General features: G+C 42.4%; 1 protein-coding gene across 1 annotated transcript in view; it reads left to right on the top strand.

Moving 5' to 3' along the window:
- hcfc1b (host cell factor C1b) overlaps positions 1–22740 on the top strand; it is a 65443-nt gene that overhangs the window by 4326 nt on the left and 38377 nt on the right. Inside the window, 8 exon segments of the mRNA XM_045696534.1 lie at positions 6908–7116; positions 11500–11584; positions 11815–11921; positions 14026–14123; positions 14125–14206; positions 14493–14807; positions 15007–15158; positions 21674–21850. Coding sequence (XP_045552490.1) covers positions 6908–7116; positions 11500–11584; positions 11815–11921; positions 14026–14123; positions 14125–14206; positions 14493–14807; positions 15007–15158; positions 21674–21850 — 1225 coding nt within the window.

Raw genomic sequence — 22740 nt, 5'->3', positions numbered from 1 at the left:
GTCATAAGTTTGGACACCTATTCTCTCAAGAGTTTTTCTTAATTTTTTACTATTTTCTACATTGTAGAATAATAGTGAAGACATCAAAACAATGAATTAACACACATGGAATCATGTAACCAAAAAAGTGTTAAATTAAAATATATTTTATATTCTTCAAAGTAGCCACCCTTTGCCCTGATAGCTTTGCACACGCTTGGCATTCTCTCAACCAGCTTCACCTGGAATGCTTTTCCAACAGTCTTGAAAGAGTTTCTACATATACTGAGCACTTGTTGGCTGCTTTTCCTTCACTCTGCGGTCCAACTCATCCCAAACCGTCTCAATTGGGTTGAGGTCGGGTGATTTGTAGAGGCCAGGTCATCTGATGCAGCACTCCATCACTTTCCTTCTTGGTCAAATAGTCCTTACACAGCCTGGAGGTGTGTTGGGTCATTGTCCTGTTGAAAAACAAATAATAGTCCCACTAAGATTCAAACCAGGTGGGGTGGCGTATCGCTGCAGAATGCTGTGGTAGCTATGCTGGCTATGCCTTCAATTTTAAATAAATCGGTGTCACCAGCAAGCACCATCACACCTCTTCCTCCATGCTTCGCGGTGGGAACCACACATGCGGAGATCATCCGTTCACCTACTCTTGGCGGTTGGAACCAAAAACCTAAAATTTGGACTCATCAGACCAAAGGACAGGTTTCCACCGGTCTAATATCTATTGCTCGTGTTTCTTGGCCCAAGCAAATCTCTTCTTATTGGTGTCTTTTAGTAGTGGCGGTCCTCATGAGAGCCAGTTTAATCATAGCGCTTGATGGGTTTTTGCGACTGCACTTGAAGAAACCTTCAAAATTCTTTACTTTTTCTGGACTTACTGAACTTCATGTCTTATTAAAGTAATGATGGACTGTTGTTTCTCTTTTCTCATTTGAGTTGTTCTTTCCATAATATGGGCTTGGTCTTTTACCAAAAAGGGCTGTCTTCTGTGTGCCACCCCTACCTTGTCTCAACAAAATTGATTGGCTCAAATGCATTAAGGAAAGACATTTATGGAATTAACTTTTGACAAGGCACACCTGTCAATTGAAATGCATTCCAGGTGACTACCTCATGAAACTTGTTTCAGAGAATGCCAAGAGTCATTTTTGATTCGTTTTAACACCTTTCTTTGGTTACCACATGACGCAATATGTGTTATTTCATCATTTTAATGTTTCTGTCACCGTCTCTTATGACTGAAAATAACTTCTGGACATCAGAAGAGCGATTACTCACCTCGGATTGGACAAAGATTATTATTTTTTCTTTATTCAATCGGAGGCGAAAGATGTACGGCCCCTCCCGGACCTGGCCCAAATCACCCTCATTCACATGAAAAGGATACTCCGATACAAGGGGTGCAGAACCGGGTGTTTGGTGAGAATTCGTTGGCGAGTGGATAATCTGCATGTACCATCCATCCTGCTGGCAAACATGCAATTACTGGAGAATAAACTGGATGAGCTCCGTTCGAGAATATCCTACCAACGGGACATTAAAAATTGTAATCTCTTATGTTTCACCGAGTCGTCGTGGCTGAACAAGGACATGGATAATATATAGTTGGCTGGGTTTTCTGTGCATCAGCAAGACAACAGCAATCTCTGGTAAGACGACGGGGTGGTGATCTGTGTCTTGTCATCAACAGCTGGTGTGCCATCTCTAATGTTAAGGGAGTCTCTAAGTTTTGCTCACCTGAGGTATAGTAACTCATAACCTGTAGACTATTTATTTACCAAGAGTTTTCATCAATGTTTTTCATAGCTGTCTATTTACCACCACAAACCGATGCAGGATCGGAGACCGCACTCAACAAGCAGTATAAGGACATAAGCAAACAAGAGGATGCTCACCCGGACGTGGCTCGCCTAGTGGCTGGGGACTTAATGCAGCGAAACTTAAATGTGTTTTTCCCCATTTCTACAAGCATGTTACATGTGCAATCAGAGGAGAGAATAAACTCGAGACCACCTTTACAACACACACACACAGAGACGCATACAACGCTCTCCCTTGCCCTTCATTTGGCAAATCTGACCATAATTCTATCCTCCTGATTCCGGCTTACAAGCAAAAACTCAAGCAGGAAGTACCAGCGACTCGCTAAATGCCAAAGTGGTCTGATGAGCTAAGCGACTGTTTTGCTTGCACAGACTGGAATATATTCCGGGGTTCATCCGATGGCATTGAGGAATATACCACACCAGTCACCGGCTTCATCAACAAGTACATCGCCGCCGGTGTTGTCCCCACATTGACTGTACATATATCCAAACCAGAGGCCATGGATTACAGGTAGTGAAGGAAGTTGTTTATTTATATAAAAAAAATCTTGGTCGACCTAAAGTCTGTTCTTTGGACCAGTCAATTTGTTTGAACATTTTAAATATGTATTTTTCCATATAGACGTACCTTATGCGTTTTTAATAAAATCAACTATATGCATTGATCTGGCATTGATCTTGTCTGATGCTTTATGCTGTTTGATTAAATAAGACACAAATGGCCCAAGATTTAAATATCCTGCTGGCTTTCACAGATTCTGCCATTACTCTCCAGAAGTTGCCTGTAATGGGCTATATAAAGAGTTGGCAACCTTTCTGATGTTTAATGCCAATTTCTTACAATTACGACCGATCTGTTTGCCAGTTATGGTTTTCATATGCACGTTTTTTTTTGTGGAACAGTTTCATTTAATTTATAATAATGTCTTCATATCTTAAACTCCTTGTCATGTGGTTAAGCAAAATTATATCTAAATGAAAATGATACAAACCTAAAAAGTCACTTCTATTGCCGTTGCCAACTATGTAAAAATTGCCTACATACAGCCAACAAATAAAAACATTGCAGCCTGCAGGTAGAAAATATAATGATAAAAAGAAATATCCTATAAATCACATTGGCTACGTATGTCCTGTCTGCAACGAACTTGAAATGTTTCAACTATTATCTTGGGTCTGGCCTGATCCACCTAAATATAAACAGTACCAGCACCCAAAATGAGTATCAAAACCTATTTCGGTCCAAGTCGAGCACTGATAAGAAGTAATCAGGTTGGCCTATTTTTAACGTTTTCCACTAGATCAGAGCATGACGTTTTTCCATTTCACGCCGAGTGGTTGTCGAAAGGGAGAGAGCTGGAAAGATTTTTCAAATATATTAAAGAATTGTCATTCTCAATGGATGTAAAAACAGACTTTGTTTGCTTGCTGTTTTTGAGGTGAAGAAAATATTACTTTGAGAAGCTCCGCGGATTATTAGTGGTGGTGCGTTAAACCAATCATAAACGCTATCAGATCCCCCAAATGCAACATTATTATGCCTACATTTGTGCGCAGGCCAGGAAACCTATAGGCCTACTTCTGAGCGTAATCAGCGTCCTCAATCAACATTGACAGGAGCACTCCAAACAAAAGACAATGACTACATTACGTTTACAAACCTCGGAAATGGAATGAAATGAACCAAAACTTGTTTCTCACAAGTGTTGCATATGTTGTGCGCTCTGCAAAACAATGTGTCCACTCCGACAATGACAAAAGGTAAAATTTAATAATCATATATTGAAATTGCTGTAACCAAATAAACATTGTAGATTAGGAATTAATGCTAAATGTACTACTGGTGATATATGTAATGGGGAATTGACGCCAACAATTCGCACAATGGTGTTATGAAACAATGAATGTGTTAAATCCAACGTCTGCATTGGCCATGCAGCTTTTACGGTGATACTGTAGAAGTCAGGGCATTCATACTACTTTGCGCTTTGCAGAGCAGCGTAGAGCTGTTGTCAAGGAAGTGAGTTTGTTTATACAGAATGTACCACCCCCCCACCTGCCGTCAATGCGGAGCTATACAGAGGGAGGCGCATGGCGATGGGGTAATGAGCTTCATTTGACCTCTGCATGCCTCTGGAGGCTCCGGAGTTAGGTCACTTCCTCCATATGGAGCCACTGAGGTCATTGTGGTCAGCCCTAATTACAGACATCTGCACTGAGCTAAAGACTAGAGCTGCAGCTTTCAAGGAGTGGGACACTAATCTGGATTAGAGGTCGACCGATTTAATCGGAATGGACGATTTTTAATTGGGACCGATTTTCAAGTTTTCATAATAATTGGTAATCGGCATTTTTGGACACCGATTATGGCCGATTTACATTGCACTCCACGAGGAGACTGCGTGGCAGGCTGACTACCTGTTATGCGGGTGCAGCAAGGAGCCACGGTAAGGTTCTAGCTAGCATTAAACTTATCTTATAAAATTAAAACAATCAATCTTAACATAATCACTAGTTAACTACACATGATTGATATTACTAGTTTATGTAGCTTGTCCTGCGTTGCATATAATCGATGCGGTGCCTATTAATTTATCATTGAATCACAGCCTACTTCGCCAAACGGGTGATTTAACAAGCGCATTTGCGAAAAAAGCACTGTCGTTGCACCAATGTACCTAACCATAAACATCAACGCCTTTCTTAAAATCAATACACAAGTATGTTTTTAAACCTGCATATTTAGTTAATATTGCCAGCTAACATTAATTTCTTTTAACTAGGGAAATTGTGTCACTTCTCTTGCGTTCAGTGTAAGCAGAGTCAGGGTATATGCAGCAGTTTGGGCCGCCTGGTTCGTTGCGAACTGTGAAGACCGTTTCTTCCTAACAAAGACCGTAATCAATTTGCCAGAATTGTACATAATTATGACATGGCATTGACGGTTGTGCAATGTAACAGCAATATTTAGACTTAGGGATGCCACACGTTAGATAAAATATGGAACGGTTCTGTATTTCACTGAAAGAATAAACGTTTTGTTTTCAAAATGATAGTTTCCGGATTCGACCATATTCATGACCTAAGGCTCGTATTTCTGTGTGTTATTATATTCTAATTAAGTCTATGATTTGATAGAGCAGTCTGACTGAGCGGTGGTAGGCCGCAGCAGGCTCGTAAGCATTCATTCAAACAGCACTTTCCTGCATTTGCCAGCAACTCTTCGCTGTCCTTCAAGCATTGCGCTGTTTATGACTTCAAGCCTATCAACTCCCGAAATTAGGCTGGCAATACTCAAGTACCTATTAGAACATCCAATAGTCAAAGGTATATGAAATACAAATGGTATAGAGAGAAATAGTCCTATAATAACTACAACCTAAAACTTCTTACCTGGGAATATTGAAGACTCATGTTAAAAGGAACCATCAGCTTTCATATGTTCTGAGAAAGGAACTTAAATGTTAGCTTTTTTACATGGCACATATTGCGCTTTTTTACTTTCTTCTCCAACACTTTGTTTTTGCATTATTTAAACCAAATTGAACATGTTTCATTATTTGTTTGAGGCTAAATTGATTTTATTGATGTATTAAGTTAAAATAAGTGTTAATTCAGTATTGTTGTCATTTATTTTATATATATATATTATAAAAAATCGGCCGATTAATCGGCATCTGCTTTTGTTGGTCCTCCAATAATCGGTATCGGCGTTGAAAAATCATAATTGGTCGACCTCTAATCTGGATGCTTATGAGACATCCTGCTATGCCCTCCGATGAACCATCAAACAGTCAATGCCGGATGAAGATTGAATCCTACTACACCGGCTCTAACGCTCATTGGATGTGGTGACAGGGTTTGCAAACTATTACGAAGGGAAACCCAGCCGCGAGCTAGCGTTCCAGACGAACTAAAGCGTCCAGACGAACTAAATGCCTTCTATGCTTTCTTTGAGGCAACAACACTGAACCATGCATGAGAGCACCAGCTCTTCCGGATGACTGATCACGCTCTCCGTAGCCGATGTGAATAAGACCTTTAAACAGGTCAACATTCACAAGGCCGCAGGGCCAGATGGATTACCAGGACACTTACTCTGAGCATGCGCTGACCAACTGGCGAAGTGACCATTTCAAACTCTCCCTGACCCAGTCTGTAATACACGTTTCAAGCAGATCCCCATAGTCCCTGTGCCCAAGAACGCCAAGGTAACCTGTCTAAATGACTACCGCCTGTAGCACTCATGTCTGTAACCATGAAGTGCTTTAAAAGGCTGGTCATGGCTCACATCAACACCATCATCCCAGAAACCCTAGACCCACTACAATTCGCGTACCACCCCAACAGATCCACAGATGAGGAAATCTCTATTGCACTCCACGCTGCCCTTTCCCACCTGGACAAAAGGAACACCTACGCGAGGATGGTTTTCATTGACTACAGCTCAGCGTTCAACACCGTAGTGCTCTCCGAGCTCATCACTAATCCAAGAACCCTTCCGCTGCAACTGGATCCTGGACTTCCTGACGGGCCGCCCCCAAGTTGTAAGGGTAGGCAACAACACCTCGGCCACGCTGATCCTCAACACGGGGGCCCCTCAGGGGTGCGTGCTTAGTCCCCTCCTGTTCTCCCTGTTTGCCGACGGCACCTTAACAGCTTCTACCTCCGAACCAAAGGACTGCAAAACAGTTAATCAAATGGCTACCCGGACCCTCCCTTTTATTTAAACTGCTGCTACTTGCTGTTCATTATCGATGCATAGTCACTTTACCCCTATCATGTACATATTACCTCAATTAACCTGTACCCCCACACATTGACTCGGTACCCCATGTATATAGCCTTGTTGTTATTTTGCTGCTTTTTCTTAATTTGGTTAGTTAATTTGTTTTAATTTACATTTTGTTTGTGCAATTTTCTTACTTAAAAAAATAAATAATAATCTTCCTTGTTGGTAAAGGGATTGTAAGTAAGCATTTTCACGGTTAGGTTAACCTACTCCTGTTGTATTCAGCACACGTGACAAATAAAATGTGATTTGAATATAAGGCACAGAATAAGACTAATGTTATTTTCCCTCCTCCACCCAGATACCTGAATGATCTGTATACGCTGGAGCTGCGCGCCGGCTCCAGTGTAGTAGGCTGGGACATCCCCATCACCTACGGGGTGTTGCCCCCACCCAGAGAGAGCCATACTGCCGTCGTCTACACAGAGAAGACCTCTAGCAAGTCCCGTCTGGTCATCTATGGGGGTATGAGCGGCTGTCGACTGGGGGATTTGTGGACCCTGGATATAGGTGAGTGATTGGTCAATTTTCCTGCCGATTTTTGGAAAATCAAATCAAGTTCATTTTTCATATGCACTGGATACACGGTACAGGGTTTTTTCCTTTATCAAAGGGGAGCTTATGTGGCAGAGGGCGTGGCAATGGGCACGTACAGCTGGGTGTTTAGAGAACATTTTTAAATACCCCCATCTTGGCGGTGTAGAGAACTTTTTTGATATTTAAGCCAATTTCCTGCAATTCTACACACTTCTCCATGGAGAGCTTGTTTCAGTTTTAAATGTAATTTCCTGCGATTTATTTAAATGTATTTACATTTGTAAAAAAAAAAAAAAAAAAGGGCTTTCAGAAGTATTTATACTCCTTGACGTATTCCACATTTTGTGTTAACCCCTGAATTCAAAAATCTGTTAAATTTACTTTTCTCACCCATACACATGGAATACCCCATAATGACAAAGTCAAAACATGTTTTTAGAAATGTTTGCTAATAAAAAAAGATAATTGAAAATTAAATACAGAAATATCAAATTTACGTAAGTGTTCACACCCCTGATTCAATACTTTGTAGATGCACCTTTGGTGGCGAGTGCAGCTTTGATTGTCTTGGTTATGTCTGTGTCTGGATTTGGGGAAATTCTTCCAGATTGGTGAAGTGCTCTAGAGACTGTTCTGGAAGGTTCTCCCATCTCAGCTAAGGAACTCTGTAGTTCTGTCAGTGGTCATTTTGGTTCTTGGTAGCGATGTGACAAATGTAAAAAAAAAAAAAAAGTGGTTTTCTGTTAAAATGATAAGGAAAGGTTTTTGCGACTGCACTTCAAGAATCTTTCAAAGTTCTTGACATTTTCCAGATTGACTGACCTTCATGTCTTAAAGGTAATGATGGACTGTCGTTTCTCTTTGTTAATTTGGGCTGTTCTTGCTGTAGTATGGGCTTGGTCTTTTACCAAATAGGCCTATCTTCTGTATACCACCTCTACCTGGCTCATACGCATTAAGAAGGAAAGAAATTCCACAAATTAACAAGGCACACCTGCTAATTGAAATGCATTCCAGGTGACTACCTCATGAAGCTGGTTGAGAGAATGCCAAGATTGTGCAAAGCTGTCATCAAGTCAAAGGGTGGCTACTTTGAAGAATCTCAAATACATTTTGATTTGTTTAACACTTTTTTTTTTTTTTGGTTACTACATGAATCCATATGTGTCATTTCATAGTTTTGATGTCTTCACTATTATTCTACAATGTCGGAAATTGTAGCCATCGATGAGCTTGCTGCAACTTGTTCTATGGCCAATTTGGCCCTCATAAGCAAATTGCTCTTATTCTTCAGTGTTTGTTGGGTGCCATCCACCAATTGATGTTTTATAGGTTATGGGATGAGATTGAGATCTGGACTTCTCATTGGCTACTCCAGAACAGTCCAGTGGTTTTTTTTTTTAAACCATTCCAGGGTGCTTTTTACGTGTGTTTTGGGGTTTGTTGTCCTACTGGAAGACCCACAACCTTCAAGAGACAGTTTTTGGACACTGGGTTGAACATTGCACTCCAAAACACCTTGATTTAAAAAAAAAATAAAATAAAAATTCACCTTTATTTAACCAGGTAGGCTAGTTGAGATCAAGTTCTCATTTACAACTGCGACCTGGCCAACATAAAGCAAAGCAGTGCGACACAAACAACAACACAGAGTTACACATGGAATAAACAAACATACAGTCAATAATACAATTGGGGAAAAAAGAAAGTCGATATACAGTGTGTGCAAATGGCGTGAGGAGGTAAGGCAATAAATAGGCCATAGTAGCGAAGTAATTACAATTTAGCAGATTAACACTGGAGTGATAGATGTGCAGATGATGATGTGCAAGTAGAGATACTGGTTGTGCAAAAGAGCAGCAAGGTAAATAAAAACAATATGGGGATGAGGTAGGTAGATTGGGAGGGCTGTTTACAGATGGACTATGTACAGCTGCAGCGATCGGTTAGCTGCTCAGATAGCTGATGTTTAAAGTCATTGGCAGCATAGAACTGGAAGGAAAGGCGGCCAAAGGAAGTGTTGGCTTTGGGGATGACCAGTGAGATATACCTGCTGCAGCGCATTCTACGGGTGGGTGCTATTGTGACCAGTGAGCTGAGATAAGGCGGAGCTTTACCTAGCATAAACTTTTATAGATGACCTGGAGCCAGTGGGTCTGGCGACGAATATTTAGCGAGGGCCAGCCGACTGGAGCATACAGGTCGCAGTGGTTTGTGTTATAAGGGGCTTTAGTAACAAAATGGATGGCACTGTGATAGACTGCATCCAGTATGCTGAGTAGAGTATTGGAAGCTATTTTGTAAATGACATTGCCGAAGTCGAGGATCAGTAGGATGGTCAGTTTTACGAGGGTGTGTTTGGCGGCGTGAGTGAAGGATGCTTTGTTGTGAAATAGGAAGCCGATTCTAGATTTAACTTTGGATTGGAGATGTTTGATGTGAGTCTGGAAGGAGAGTTTACAGTCTAACCAGACACCAAGGTATTTGTAGTTGTCCACATATTCTAAGTCAGAGCCGTCCAGAGTAGTGATGCTGGGCGGGTGCGGGCAGCGAACGGTTGAAAAGCATGCATTTGTTTTTACTAGCATTTTAAGAGCAGTTGGAGGCCACCTAAGGAGAGTTGTATGGCATTGATAATCTGATTTCATGATGTCTTGCACACATTCAAGGCCCGTAGTACCAGAGGCAGCCCCGCAGCATTGTTGAACTGATTTGAACTTCTCAATAAACCCACCTAAATCCTGGAGGGGAAATATTCTGTGGACCAAATGAAACAAAATTAGAGCTCTTTGGCAATACATGTCAGTGCTGTGTTCACTGACGACCAAATGAAGCAATCCATGGAAAGAGCAGTCTCAAAGATGGGGGAGGTTTTGTCAAGCTGTGGGGTTGCGTTTATACTTCTGGGGGGGGGGGGCATGAACAAGGCATCATAAAATCAGCAGATTATCAGGTGTTTTGCAGTCCAATGTTCATCCCAGTTTATAAAAACTGGGTCTCCATTCAAGGTTGTGGGTCTTCCAGCAGGACAACGACACCAAACATATTTGTTTTAAAAACCACACAGGAATGGTTAAGAAAAGATGCTGGACTGGCCAACAACAAGTCCAGATTTGAATCTCACCCAAAACTTATGGCGAGATCTGAAAGCATGTTGGAGAGGGTACCCCTCAAAATATTGAAGAATGCAAACAGTTTGCTGCTGAAAAGTGAGAGAAATTGCCAGTAGAAAGGTGAGCAGTGCTTTCTCTTTGTGGTTTTATGCCGGATTTCTGTATAAGCCCTTTGACGTCTACTGATGTAAAAAAGGGCTTTTATAAAAAAAAAAAAAAGATTGCATAAGCCCCAAGAAGCGTTTGTCTGCAGTTATCTTCGCCAAAGGCTGTGCAACCATGTACTTGTTCCGGGGTGCCAATAATTCTGTCCATGCCAAAAATAAAATAAAAAAATCCAATGTATGGTGATCAAAATTTGTCACATTTCTATGTTTTTTAAAAGAAATCAGTCTTTTTTTTTTTTTTTTTTAAGGAAAAGTGCAACAGAGACATGGCATGGACAAAATTATTGGCACCCCAGAGCAAGTACATGGTTTCACAGGCTTTGGCCAAGATGGCTGCAGACAAATGCTTCTTGGGGCTTACGCAATCATTTAAAAGAAAATAAATTATAAAGCTGTTTTTGCATCGGCAGATGTATGTGGGGGGATTGTATGTGCTCAAACTGTATGTGCCAGTTCATTCTGGCTGCACCCTCTCTCTCTCTCTGTCTCTCACTGTCTCACTGGCTTGCCTGTTGCTTTTGGTTTTGGTCTGTTGCGTGTAGAGTATCATAGCCTCTTCGTTTATAGTCCCTGCTTTACTGAAGTTGCGAGACATTTCAAGCCAAGTAATTGCGAGATAACAAACAGCATTACATTGCTGATAGACGGGCCCGGTGCACGGTTCTGACTCCGTCTGCATGGTGGCTGACCGGCCTATACTGTGCCGCTCTTCTCTGAAGTACGGCTACTAATCAGTCTCCTCCATTCCAAAGATAATACATTTTAGCGGTTGGCAGATTCGACACTAAAACGGGAGTCGATATGCAATGGAGTTCACGAAATCAATTATTTTGGAGTCTTTACCACTAAGAAAGACCATTGTCTGTAAGTTGGAAAAATGGCAGAGAAAGGCAAGTGAAAGGCAGTGAAGTCCTGTATGGGAATAATTTCTTTATTTTTTTATCCAGTTTTTCTTATCGTTTTAACAGAACCCAAAATAATTCTATAAAAAATCCCCCATTTGTCACATCCCTACTACTTAGTAGCGTGGCCTTTTTAGCACAGGAACTTGATCTGTCCTTGTCTTTCCTCTGCAGACACCCTGACATGGAATAAACCGTCTATCAACGGGACAGCTCCTCTTCCCCGCAGTCTCCACTCTGCCACAACCATCACCAACAAGTGAGTTAATCCAATTGCTTAACTTGAGCAACACATTTGTCTTTTCAGGGAGAGGGACTTTTTTTTTAAAGTTTTATTTTTTTTGTCATCACTTTTTTGCTTTTTATACCCTGAACCGGCAAGTAACTGGATGTAGTGTGAACATTTTTATTTCTGAGCTAGTCTGGTGCGTATTTTGTCTATCAGGAGCTCACCTTTCTCCCTCCTCACCTGTCTCTTCTGTAACACAGGATGTACGTTTTCGGAGGCTGGGTTCCCCTGGTGATGGATGACGTCAAAGTAGCGACACACGAGAAGGAGTGGAAGTGCACCAACACACTGGCCTGTCTCAACCTAGGTATGTCAGGCTGATCCAACACACTGGCCCGTCTCAACCTAGTTATGTCAGGCTGATCCGACACACTGGCCTGTCTCAACCTAAGTATGTCAGGCTGATCCGACACACTGGCCCGTCTCAACCTAGGTATGTCAGGCTGACCCGACACACTGGCCCGTCTCAACGTAGGTACGTCAGGCTGACCCGACACACTGGCCTGTCTCAACCTAGATATGTCAGGCTGATCGACACACTGGCCCGTCTCAACCTAGGTATGTCAGGCTGATCGACACACTGGCCCGTCTCAACCTAGGTATGTCAGGCTGATCGACACACTGGCCCGTCTCAACCTAGGTATGTCAGGCTGATCGACACACTGGCCCGTCTCAACCTAGGTATGTCAGGCTGATCGACACACTGGCCCGTCTCAACGTAGGTATGTCAGGCTGACTGACCGATCAACCATTCTTTTAAGGGGCTACACGCTCTCTGTGTCGCTATCTGTGTAGTTTTACATACTTTTGTGCCGCTGAATAATTTTGGAGCGGGTCGTATATGGCGCTCCGTTCTGTTAGTGCATAGTGTGTAGAGCCCTTTAGCTAAAATGGCCTAAAAATTACAGTATTTAGTGCTCAATGTTTTATAAAATGTTGACCACAATTTTTTTTTTTTACACATTTCAAAAAAAAAAAAGAAACTGTAATGATAGACAGAAACCCGTCTCTGCTACAATTGACCTCTCAACTTAGTAATGTGAAATGCAATCTCCCCTCTGTCCCAGACTGTTTCCATGGACAATAACATTGTATTGGCCTTGGTATGTCTGACCAATCAGCTGTTTGGAATGTTATCAATGATGAGGAAAGAGATTCTGGTTTTGCTAGCTAATGGCTTATTTTGTTTCTCCATGGTTACAAAAATCATTTTAAAACGTTCATTTTAAATTGAGCGTGTAGTACCCGGACACATTTCTGTGAAAAATATATATATATATATATTTATTAAAGCTGTGTAATGTAAAATGTGTCCCAGGGACAAGGCTTGGCCAGTATCCAGCTTGTCATACCTTCATACAACCTCTGTAATACCCGGGAACTGAACAGGGGGGGCGCTATTTTGAAACTCCATTCGCAATGCTAAAAAAATAACGTTACATGTAAAATCACATAGAGAATGCTAACGATCACATTGCAAAAACATTTTTTGTACAAGTTCATGACCTAAACTATATAAAGTACTCAAGTGCTACACCGCTGCATGCACAAAACAAATAAATATTAGCTGGCAAGGCTCTCTATCCAGGAGGGAATTCTCTGCTGTTACCAAGCGAATGCTTGATTATGGAATGGAAGAAGCTAACCACTTAGCTAACGTGCTACTACATTGGCAAAACAAATGCTCAACTGTGAAGCATTTAGTACATTTTACACAGTTAACTTAATCGTTTATATTATATCCAGCTGACCAACATTTTTGTAGTGAATTCCCATCCTGTAATTAGATCACCTGGCGCATTCTGCACAGCAGCGAGTGACTCGCAAGGCTCCGGTTTGTCGTTGTTGTGTGCTGTTAAACAAACACGTGACTGAGCACTACCGTAAGCATCATAATAATGCGACAGACGAAATGAAGTACGCGATCTGCTTTATCTCCTAACGTGTTGCACAAGTTGACTGCAGGTATTTACTTTTAAAAAAGTAGCTACAAATATATCTTTTTTTTATACTTCAATGAAATAGTTAAGCAGGTATTGAAAACCATCATGAGGCTTTCTCCAAAATACCCCGGTGTACGGGTGTACCGCCCCCAAAAATACCCCGGTGTACGGGTGTACCGCCCCCAAAATACCCCGGGATACGGGTGTACCGCCCCAAAAAATACCCCGGTGTACGGGTGTACCGCCCCCAAAATACCCCGGTGTACGGGTGTGCCTCCCCAAAATACCCCGGTGTACGGGTGTGCCGCCCCCAAAATACCCCGGTATACGGGTGTACTGCCCCCAAAATACCCCGGTATACGGGTGTACTGCCCAAACCTAACAGGGACATGATGGCTCGAATCCAAAAATCAAAATGTTTAGTGACTTGACTAGTGCCGCTGATGTTTCTCCTCTGTCCGCTCCTAGACTCGATGGCGTGGGAGTCGGTGCTGATGGATTCTCTAGAAGATAACATCCCCAGGGCCAGGGCCGGTCACTGCTCCGTGGCCATCAACTCACGTCTCTTACGTGTGGAGCGGCCGGGACGGATACCGCAAGGCCTGGAACAACCAGGTGTGCTGTAAGGACCTCTGGTACCTGGAGACAGGTGAGTCCCTTAGTTCACTTCGTCAGTCTGTATGACACTTGCTTGTTCAGAAAGATGCTGTTGCCTGTTTGTATGTTTTTTAATTGAAAGTATCAATAATTCATTTTTATGTAGGACACTTTATTATTATTTTTAATACAGGGAATCGCAACGTGATAATCTGTGAAGTACTTGTGTGTTGGGAATTTAACAGTACAAATAAGTACGGTGGGATACAGCGAATCCTTAAGAAATCAGGGAGTTATTTTTGATTTGTTAACACGAGCCGCTGCTCTGTTCCTCACAGAGAAGCCCCGCCCCCCGTCACGAGTGCAGCTGGTGAGAGCCAATACCAGTAGCCTAGAGGTGAGCTGGGGGGCGGTACCTACCGCAGACACCTACCTGTTGCAGCTGCAGAAGTACGATATCCCTCCCACCTCAGCCACCACCACCCCCGGGGTCAGCCCCGCGACATCACTACCGGTCAACTCCCCCAAGAGCCCTGTCACAGCCTCTGCAGCGTCCCCGCAGGGCCTGCCTCTCCAAGGCATAACGCTGGTCCCCTCCCCCACCACCACAATGCCTGGGAGTCCACTGGCTGCTGCTAATGCACGCGGGCCAGGTAACGACGACTGAATAAATGATTTTATTTAACCTTATTGCTGTAATATTTTAAATGATCTCTTTTTTTTTCTTTTTTTGGGGGGGGGCTTAACTTCTCCAAAACTGTTTTAATTATAATTGTGTCAAAACGAAATCGAACGGTTTCTTTTCAGATCAGCCACCATCTTAAACATTGGTTTTAATTTTCTCCCCTCCAGCTATCTTGAAGGTGTCTGCTCCTCACGCCACCACAGGCACCTCCATCGTCACGGTGAGACAGGCCAACCAGGGCGGGAAATCTCCCGTAACGGTGACGTCACTTCCTGCCGGGGTCCGCATGGTGGTGCCGGCCCAGGGTGCACAGGGAACGGTAAAGGACGTACTATGTTCTATGTAACAAATGCGACCCTATTTCCTATAGAGGACACTACTTTTGACCAGGGCCCATAGGGAAATCACACTACAAACTTAACACCCTCATGCACTTAAGGAAATCATGGATGTATTGGAACTAGTGGATATATGGAGACTTAAATACCTTGACCTTGTGAGATATACATGGCGGAGGCTCGATCAAGCTAGTCGTCTTGACTACCCATGTCATTTTTGCTGGCACCAAAAGTTAGTGTTGATTGACAGCATTCTGTCCCCCAACTATCAAATCATTGGTATACACAATACTCTTAGAGAAAGGATGTGTTGGAAATGTAATCAAAGCCTACTGGATGACAAATTGTTTTTATTAACCTAGACCGAAGAATTTAAGTGACTTTTTTCCCCCCCTACGTAAAATAGATACAACTGATCCCCTTTATTGTATGGGGACACTTAAATGTACTTTAAGAGGCCATGCAATTCAATACTCCTCTCTTTTTTTTTTTTTAAAAACAACATATTTAGGTAAAAAGAGTTAATCTCAAACAGAGGAACTAAAAGTATAGATAGATAGCAATAAAAACTGTACCGTAAAGGCTCAGAATAAGAAAAAGAAATGAAGGAACGTAATAAAGATCAAGTGTATAAAATATTTAAGCGTTATTAAAAAAAAATGGATGGAATGTGGGGGGGAGAAAATGCACAGAATTTTTTTATTATTTATTATATTCAACATAAAAATGCTACCGAAAATGATTTACTTCAACTTCTTACAAATGATTCCATGATTCACCAAACAATATTTTAAAAGAGGAAGCAAAGTACTTTAAACATATGTTCTCATTTTCATTCTCCTCCATCGCCACTAACTAAAGCTAATGGTAAGGGTATTTTTCTAATAATAGTGTAACATTAACAGCTGTACAGAGACTCATGTGAAGGCCTAATTACAGAGGAGGAACTTCTTGATGCAATTAAAGCCTTTAAGGCTGGGGAAACTCAAGGGCTGGATGGCATACCAGTGGAAGTATACCAAACTCCAGGCCTGGATGGCATACCAGTGGAGGTATAACCAAACTCCAGGGCTGGATGGCATACCAGTGGAGGTATAACCAAACTCCAGGGCTGGATGGTATACCAGTGGAAGTATACCAAACTCCAGGGCTGGATGGCATACCAGTGGAAGTATACCAAACTCCAGGGCTGGATGGTATACCAGTGGAAGTATACCAAACTCCAGGCCTGGATGGCATACCAGTGGAGGTATAACCAAACTCCAGGGCTGGATGGCATACCAGTGGAGGTATAACCAAACTCCAGGCCTGGATGGCATACCAGTGGAGGTATAACCAAACTCCAGGGCTGGATGGCATACCAGTGGAAGTATAACCAAACTCCAGGGCTGGATGGCATACCAGTGGAGGTATAACCAAACTCCAGGGCTGGATGGCATACCAGTGGAAGTATACCAAACTCCAGGCCTGGATGGCATACCAGTGGAGGTATAACCAAACTCCAGGGCTGGATGGCATACCAGTGGAAGTATACCAAACTCCAGGGCTGGATGGCATACCAGTGGAGGTATAACCAAACTCCAGGGCTGGATGGCATACCAGTGGAAGTATACCAAACTTTTTTTGATATACTGGATGGCATGCAAGTTGAGGTGCAGTGCATTCGGGAAGTATTCAGAACCCTTGACTTTTTCTACGTTTTGTTATGTTACAGCTAGTGATGCACCGATATGACATTTTTGGCTGGTACCGATATCTGATATTTTTCTTGCTCAAAAAAACACTGCCTATATTAAAAAAAAAAAAAACGGCCTTTTTAAGCATTCTAGTACAGTTAAATAGTTAACAGACCGCAGTGTCCGTGTGTGTAAGGCACTGCATCTCAGTGCAAGAGGCGTCACTACAGTCCCTGGTTCGAATCCAGGCTGTATCACAAACGGCCGTGTTTAGGAGTCCCATAGGGGCGGAGTCGTCTGGGTTTGGCCGGGGTTAGGCCGTCATTGTAAATAAGAATTTGTCCTTAACTGACTTGCCTAGTTAAATACAGGTTAAGTAAAAACCTGGATTTCATCATACATGTCAAGCGGTGAAGTTTCAGCTCTGTCTGTCCGTAGCGCCTCTTCCTCGGTGCGCACTGTCGCTGTGTCCGTTTCCATCTTGTCCAGCTGTGTCTGTGACATTTCGCGTAAACCCTGTTTCTTGTCTGCGTCGAAGTAGCGGTCCTTGTACATAGCATCGAGCATGGTGGCGACACAGTAAAGAGAGAAAGCCACCGACTCGCTTGTTCACAGCCTGTGAGAGCAGGTGTTTCAATGCCATGACAGAGGGTATAACGTCTGCTGCAGGTGCAGTTGAGGAGCTTATTTCTCTCCTTCTCAGTTGTTCGAATGGAGCCAGCTAGCGTGTTCATGTTTCAAACATGTTCTCAAATGCCGTTGAAATGGCAGCAGCGGTATGACAACCAGCACATTCGTGAGCATGCAATACAACTTTCCTCAGTACGAAGTCCTCGACGACCCACCGTGCTGTCAGACTCAGCCTGCTCATGGGGCTGATATCGCTGGTCGTGAAGCTAATAGCAGTGACGCTATTACTGTGTAACTCCGGTAGGGCAACAATAGCGCAAAAATAGCGCACTTGGTAGTGTGTATCGGTGCTCGACCAGTCGGCGAAAGCCAACATCACCCACGACAAAGAACAGTTGATTGTCAAGGGCAATGAATTCCATTATCTTGGCTTTAATGTATTTCGCCTTTTGAGTTGTCTCTCTGAAATGTTCTTACCTTTTTCAAATGACTGCTCGACTTGTTGACTGCTCGATCCACACAGCAGACATTGTGGGCTAGGTTAGGAATGCTGTGGTGCACGTGTAACTAGACATCGGGCTGATACCGATGTTGCCAGTTTTAGCTAATATCGGACTATATATTGTGCATCGCTAGTTAAAGCCGAATTCTAAAATGGATTAAATTGCCCCCCCCCAAATCTACACACCAAACCATGTAATTACCAAGCAAAATCAGTTTTTTGTAAATGTATTAAATATTATATATGGAAATGTCACATTTACAAAAGATTTCAGACTATCAATTCAGTATTTTGTTCAAGCACCATTGCCAGTGATTACAGCCACAAAGCTTGGCAGACCTGTTTTGGGGGAGTTTCTCCCATTATTTTCTGAAGATCCGCTCAAGCTCTGTCGGTTTGGATGGGGAGCGTCGCTGCACAGCTATTTTCAGGTCTCTCCAGAGATGTTCGATCGAGTTCAAGTCCGGGGTCTGGCTATGTCACTCGATGACATTGAGACTTGTCCCATAAGCCACTCCTGCGTTGTCTTGGCTGTGTGCTTAGGGTCGTTGTCCTGTTGGAAGGTGAACCTTCGCCCCAGTCTGAGGTCCTGAGCACTCTGGAGCAGGTTTTCATCAAGGAACGTTGTACTTTTCGATGGCCACTCTACCATAAAGTCCTGATTGGTGGAGTGCTGTAGAGATGGAGGTCCTTCTGGAAGGTTCTCCCATCTCCACAGAGGAACTCTGGAGCTACGTCAGAGTGACCATTGGGTTCTTGGTCACCTCCCTGACCAAGGCCCTTCTCCCCCAAGTGTTGAGTTTGGCCAGCTCTAGGAAGAGTCTTAGTGGTTCCAAACTTCTTCCATTTAAGAATTATAGAGGCCACTGTATTGTTGGATCTTCAATGCTGCAGACATTTTTTGGTACCCTTCCCCAGATCTGTGGCTCGACACAATCCTGTCTCGGCGTTCTACAGACAATTCCTTCGACATCATGGCTTGGTTTTTGCTCTGACATGCATTGTTAACTGTGGGACCTCATATAGACAGGCGTGTGCCTTTCCAAATCATGTCCAATCAATTGAATTTACCATAGGTGGACTCCAAGTTGTAGAAACATCTCAAGGATGATCAATGGGAACAGGATGCACCTGAGCTCAATTTCGAGTCGCATAGCAAAGGGTCTGAATCTTAAATAAATAAGTTATTTTAGTTTTTTTTATTTGATAAATTAGCAAAAAATTCTAAAAACCTGTCCGCTTTGTCATTATGGGGTATTGTTTGTAGATTGCTGAGATTATTTTTTTTTATCCATTTTAGCAAACTGTGTAAAAAGTTGAGGGGTCTGAATACTTTCCGAAGGCACTATATATGAAATATTTTTTTGTACTCAAAGGCACGTTATTAACCTGTTTTAACCACATCTATAAAAATGGTAGACCATCAGATACTCAGCAAGAAGGTCTGATTTATTTATTACTCTAACACAACCCAAGTGGTAAATATATTAAGATCCAGTCCATTTAAACAAACTGGAGACCCTGTACACATCCATAGATAGCGCATAGAATTAAAAAGGTATTGTCGTATATTATTCATCCTAATCAGTGTTTTTACATGGATAATACATGGAGACAATATATTGGAGACAATATAAGACAAGTACTGGAAACAATAGAACACTATATCTGGGAAACCAGGCCTGGTATTCATGGCGGACTTTGAAAAGGCTTTTGGGAAAGTACAACTGGAATTTATATATAAATTCCTGGACTATTTTAATATTGGAGAATCTCTCATACAATGGGATGAAGTTATGTATAGCAACCCCAGGTGTAAAATGATTAATAATGGATACTTTTCAGAAAGTATTAAATTGTCAGGAGGATTAAAACAAGGCTGTCCGTTATCAGCATATCTATTTATTACGGCCATATGTTAGCTATTAAAATCTGATACAACAATAATATTAAGGGGATAGAAATCCAGGGCTTAAAAAACAAAGGTGTCATTGTACGCTGACGATTCGTGTTTTTTCTTTTTAAAACCACAATTTGGATCCCTCCACAGCCTCGTAGAGGATTAAAACCAAATTATGATAAGATTACCATATTAGGTATTGGATCTCTAAAATATTAAACGTTTACATTACCATGTAGTTTACCAATAAAATGATCCGTGTGGCTCAGTTGGTAGTGCATGGTGTTTGCAACGCCAGGGTTGTGGGTTCGATTCCCACGGGGGACCAGTACGGAAGAAATGTATGCATTCACTACTGTAAGTCGCTCTGGATAAGAGCGACTTACAGTAGTGAATGCATACATTTCATACATTTTCTAACATAAAAAGGGTATTGTCTAAATGACTAAAATGTAAATGTCCGACGGTGAAGTGGGCATACTCTGTATTCATGTCCCGAAAGAAGGAAGTTATCTCACTACAATACATTTTTATAGAAAGTTAGTCAAATTTGTAAAGATTTTACTACCATGGAAAGCACAACACGTGTGTTTGTGTAAAAAATCACCCTGATTAACTCTTTAGTCATATCCCAGTTTACCTAACAACTTTTTTTATATGAGCAAAAAAATATTCCACTTTATTTGCAAAGGCAAGCCATTCAAAATTAAACAGGCCTATTTATATAATGAATATTAATTCGGAGGGAAGAAATTATAAAATATTAAAGCATTGGACCTCCAACTAATGGCTTTAAAGAACAAAATTGTTTAAAGAAAATTGTGAGAAATAAAGTATACCAGTCTTTAATTTAAGGACCAAAAATTTGACAGCTGTACCTTACTGGTTGCAAAATAGTTGAGAGGAGATTTACCGATATACATGGCACATGGTTTATGCACTGATACAAATAGCACTGCTGGGTGATTTTGATTAATTATATTATTGATCGATTTGACTATGACTTATCTTAGCAATGGTGTTTATCTACAATCTGTAGGAACTATATAAATAGAAAGATTCAGAACTTTTGTGAAACAGCACAGTGGAAAAAATATATGGCAGTTAGATATCAAAACTCGATGGTCTTCAGAGATACTGAACAAAAATATAAACGAAACGTGCAACAATTTCATTTTTTTATTTTATTTTTTTACTGAGTTAAAGTTCATATAAGTGGAAATAAATTCATTGGGCCCTAATCTATGGATTTCACATGACTGGGCAGGGGTGCATATATGGGTGGGCCTTGAAGGGCATAGGCCCACCCACTGGGGAGCCAGGCACAGCCACTGGGGAGCCCCAGGCCCAGCCGATCAGAATGAGTGTTTCCCTACGAAAGGGCTTTATTACAGACAGACATACTCCTTCAATTTCACGGAGAGTATATTTTACATTATTTAGTGTGTGTGTGTGTGTGTGTGTGTGTGTGTGTGTAACCAGGAAGTAGAAGCCTAAGTGTTGGTGTCCATTAGTTTACTCATAGTAGGGGAGGGGTGGTAGGGTTATGGGAAAATAATAAAGGAAATATATTTCTATAAGTCGTAGTTAAAACTATAGTTATCCCAGGTTTGATTCATGCACAACAAGTTTAGTTCCTTCTATTCCATATTCTCTAGTCCTATGAATAACCAAACTTTATACACTGAGATTATTCTTGTTAAACAAAAAAAGTGATTTATAAATGTTAATAATTGTAATTATTTTGTACGCGTCTGCTTCCTCTCCCCCCCAACCCCACCCCCTCAGCCAATGGGCAGCAGCCCTCAGATGAGTGGCATGGCTGCGTTGGCTGCAGCAGCTGCGGCCACCCAGAAGATCCCGCCCTCCACGGCCACCATGCAGCTGCCAGCCGGTGCTACTATAGTCAAGACCGTGGCCATGAGCCCCGGAGCACAGACTGCTAAAGTAGCTTCGCCTGTTATGGTAAGAGATCTCTGTACGAATAGTAACACACACACACACACACCATGTAAACCTCTGCTGTTAATTATGAACTCTTCAGGTACACTAGAGTGATTCTGATTATCAAGGCTGTGCTCCAATATCCACATTACCTACTGTACCACCATGGAGTGAAGCAATGTATTGGCCGTGCTTCTAAATGCTGTAGGGGTTCGTCTTGGCTGTGCTTCTAAATGCTGTAGGGGCTCGTCTTGGCCGTGCTTTTAAATGCTGTAGGGGCTCGTCTTGGCCGTGCTTTTAAATGCTGTAGGGGCTCGTCTTGGCCGTGCTTTTAAATGCTGTAGGGGCTCGTCTTGGCCGTGCTTTTAAATGCTGTAGGGGCTCGTCTTGGCCGTGCTTTTAAATGCTGTAGGGGCTCGTCTTGGCCGTGCTTTTAAATGCTGTAGGGGCTCGTCTTGGCCGTGCTTTTAAATGCTGTAGGGGCTCGTCTTGGCCGTGCTTCTAAATGCTGTAGGGGCTCGTCTTGGCCGTGCTTTTAAATGCTGTAGGGGCTCGTCTTGGCCGTGCTTTTAAATCCTGTAGGGGCTGTCTTGGCCGTGCCTTCTAAATGCTGTAGTGGCTGTCTTGGCCGTGCCTTCTAAATGCTGTAGGGGCTCGTCTTGGCCGTGCTTTTAAATGCTGTAGGGGCTCGTCTTGGCCGTGCTTTTAAATGCTGTAGGGGCTCGTCTTGGCCCCGCCTTCTAGATGCTGTAGGGGCTGTCTTGGCCGTGCTTTTAAATGCTGTAGGGGCTCGTCTTGGCCGTGCTTTTAAATGCTGTAGGGGCTCGTCTTGGCCGTGCTTTTAAATGCTGTAGGGGCTGTCTTGGCTGTGCTTTTAAATGCTGTAGGGGCTCGTCTTGGCCGTGCTTTTA

This window comes from Salmo salar, chromosome ssa15 (genome assembly GCF_905237065.1).
Source record: "Salmo salar chromosome ssa15, Ssal_v3.1, whole genome shotgun sequence".
In the NCBI taxonomy this organism is placed as follows: Eukaryota; Metazoa; Chordata; class Actinopteri; order Salmoniformes; family Salmonidae; genus Salmo; species Salmo salar.
This window is presented reverse-complemented; position numbering and strand designations above follow the sequence as displayed.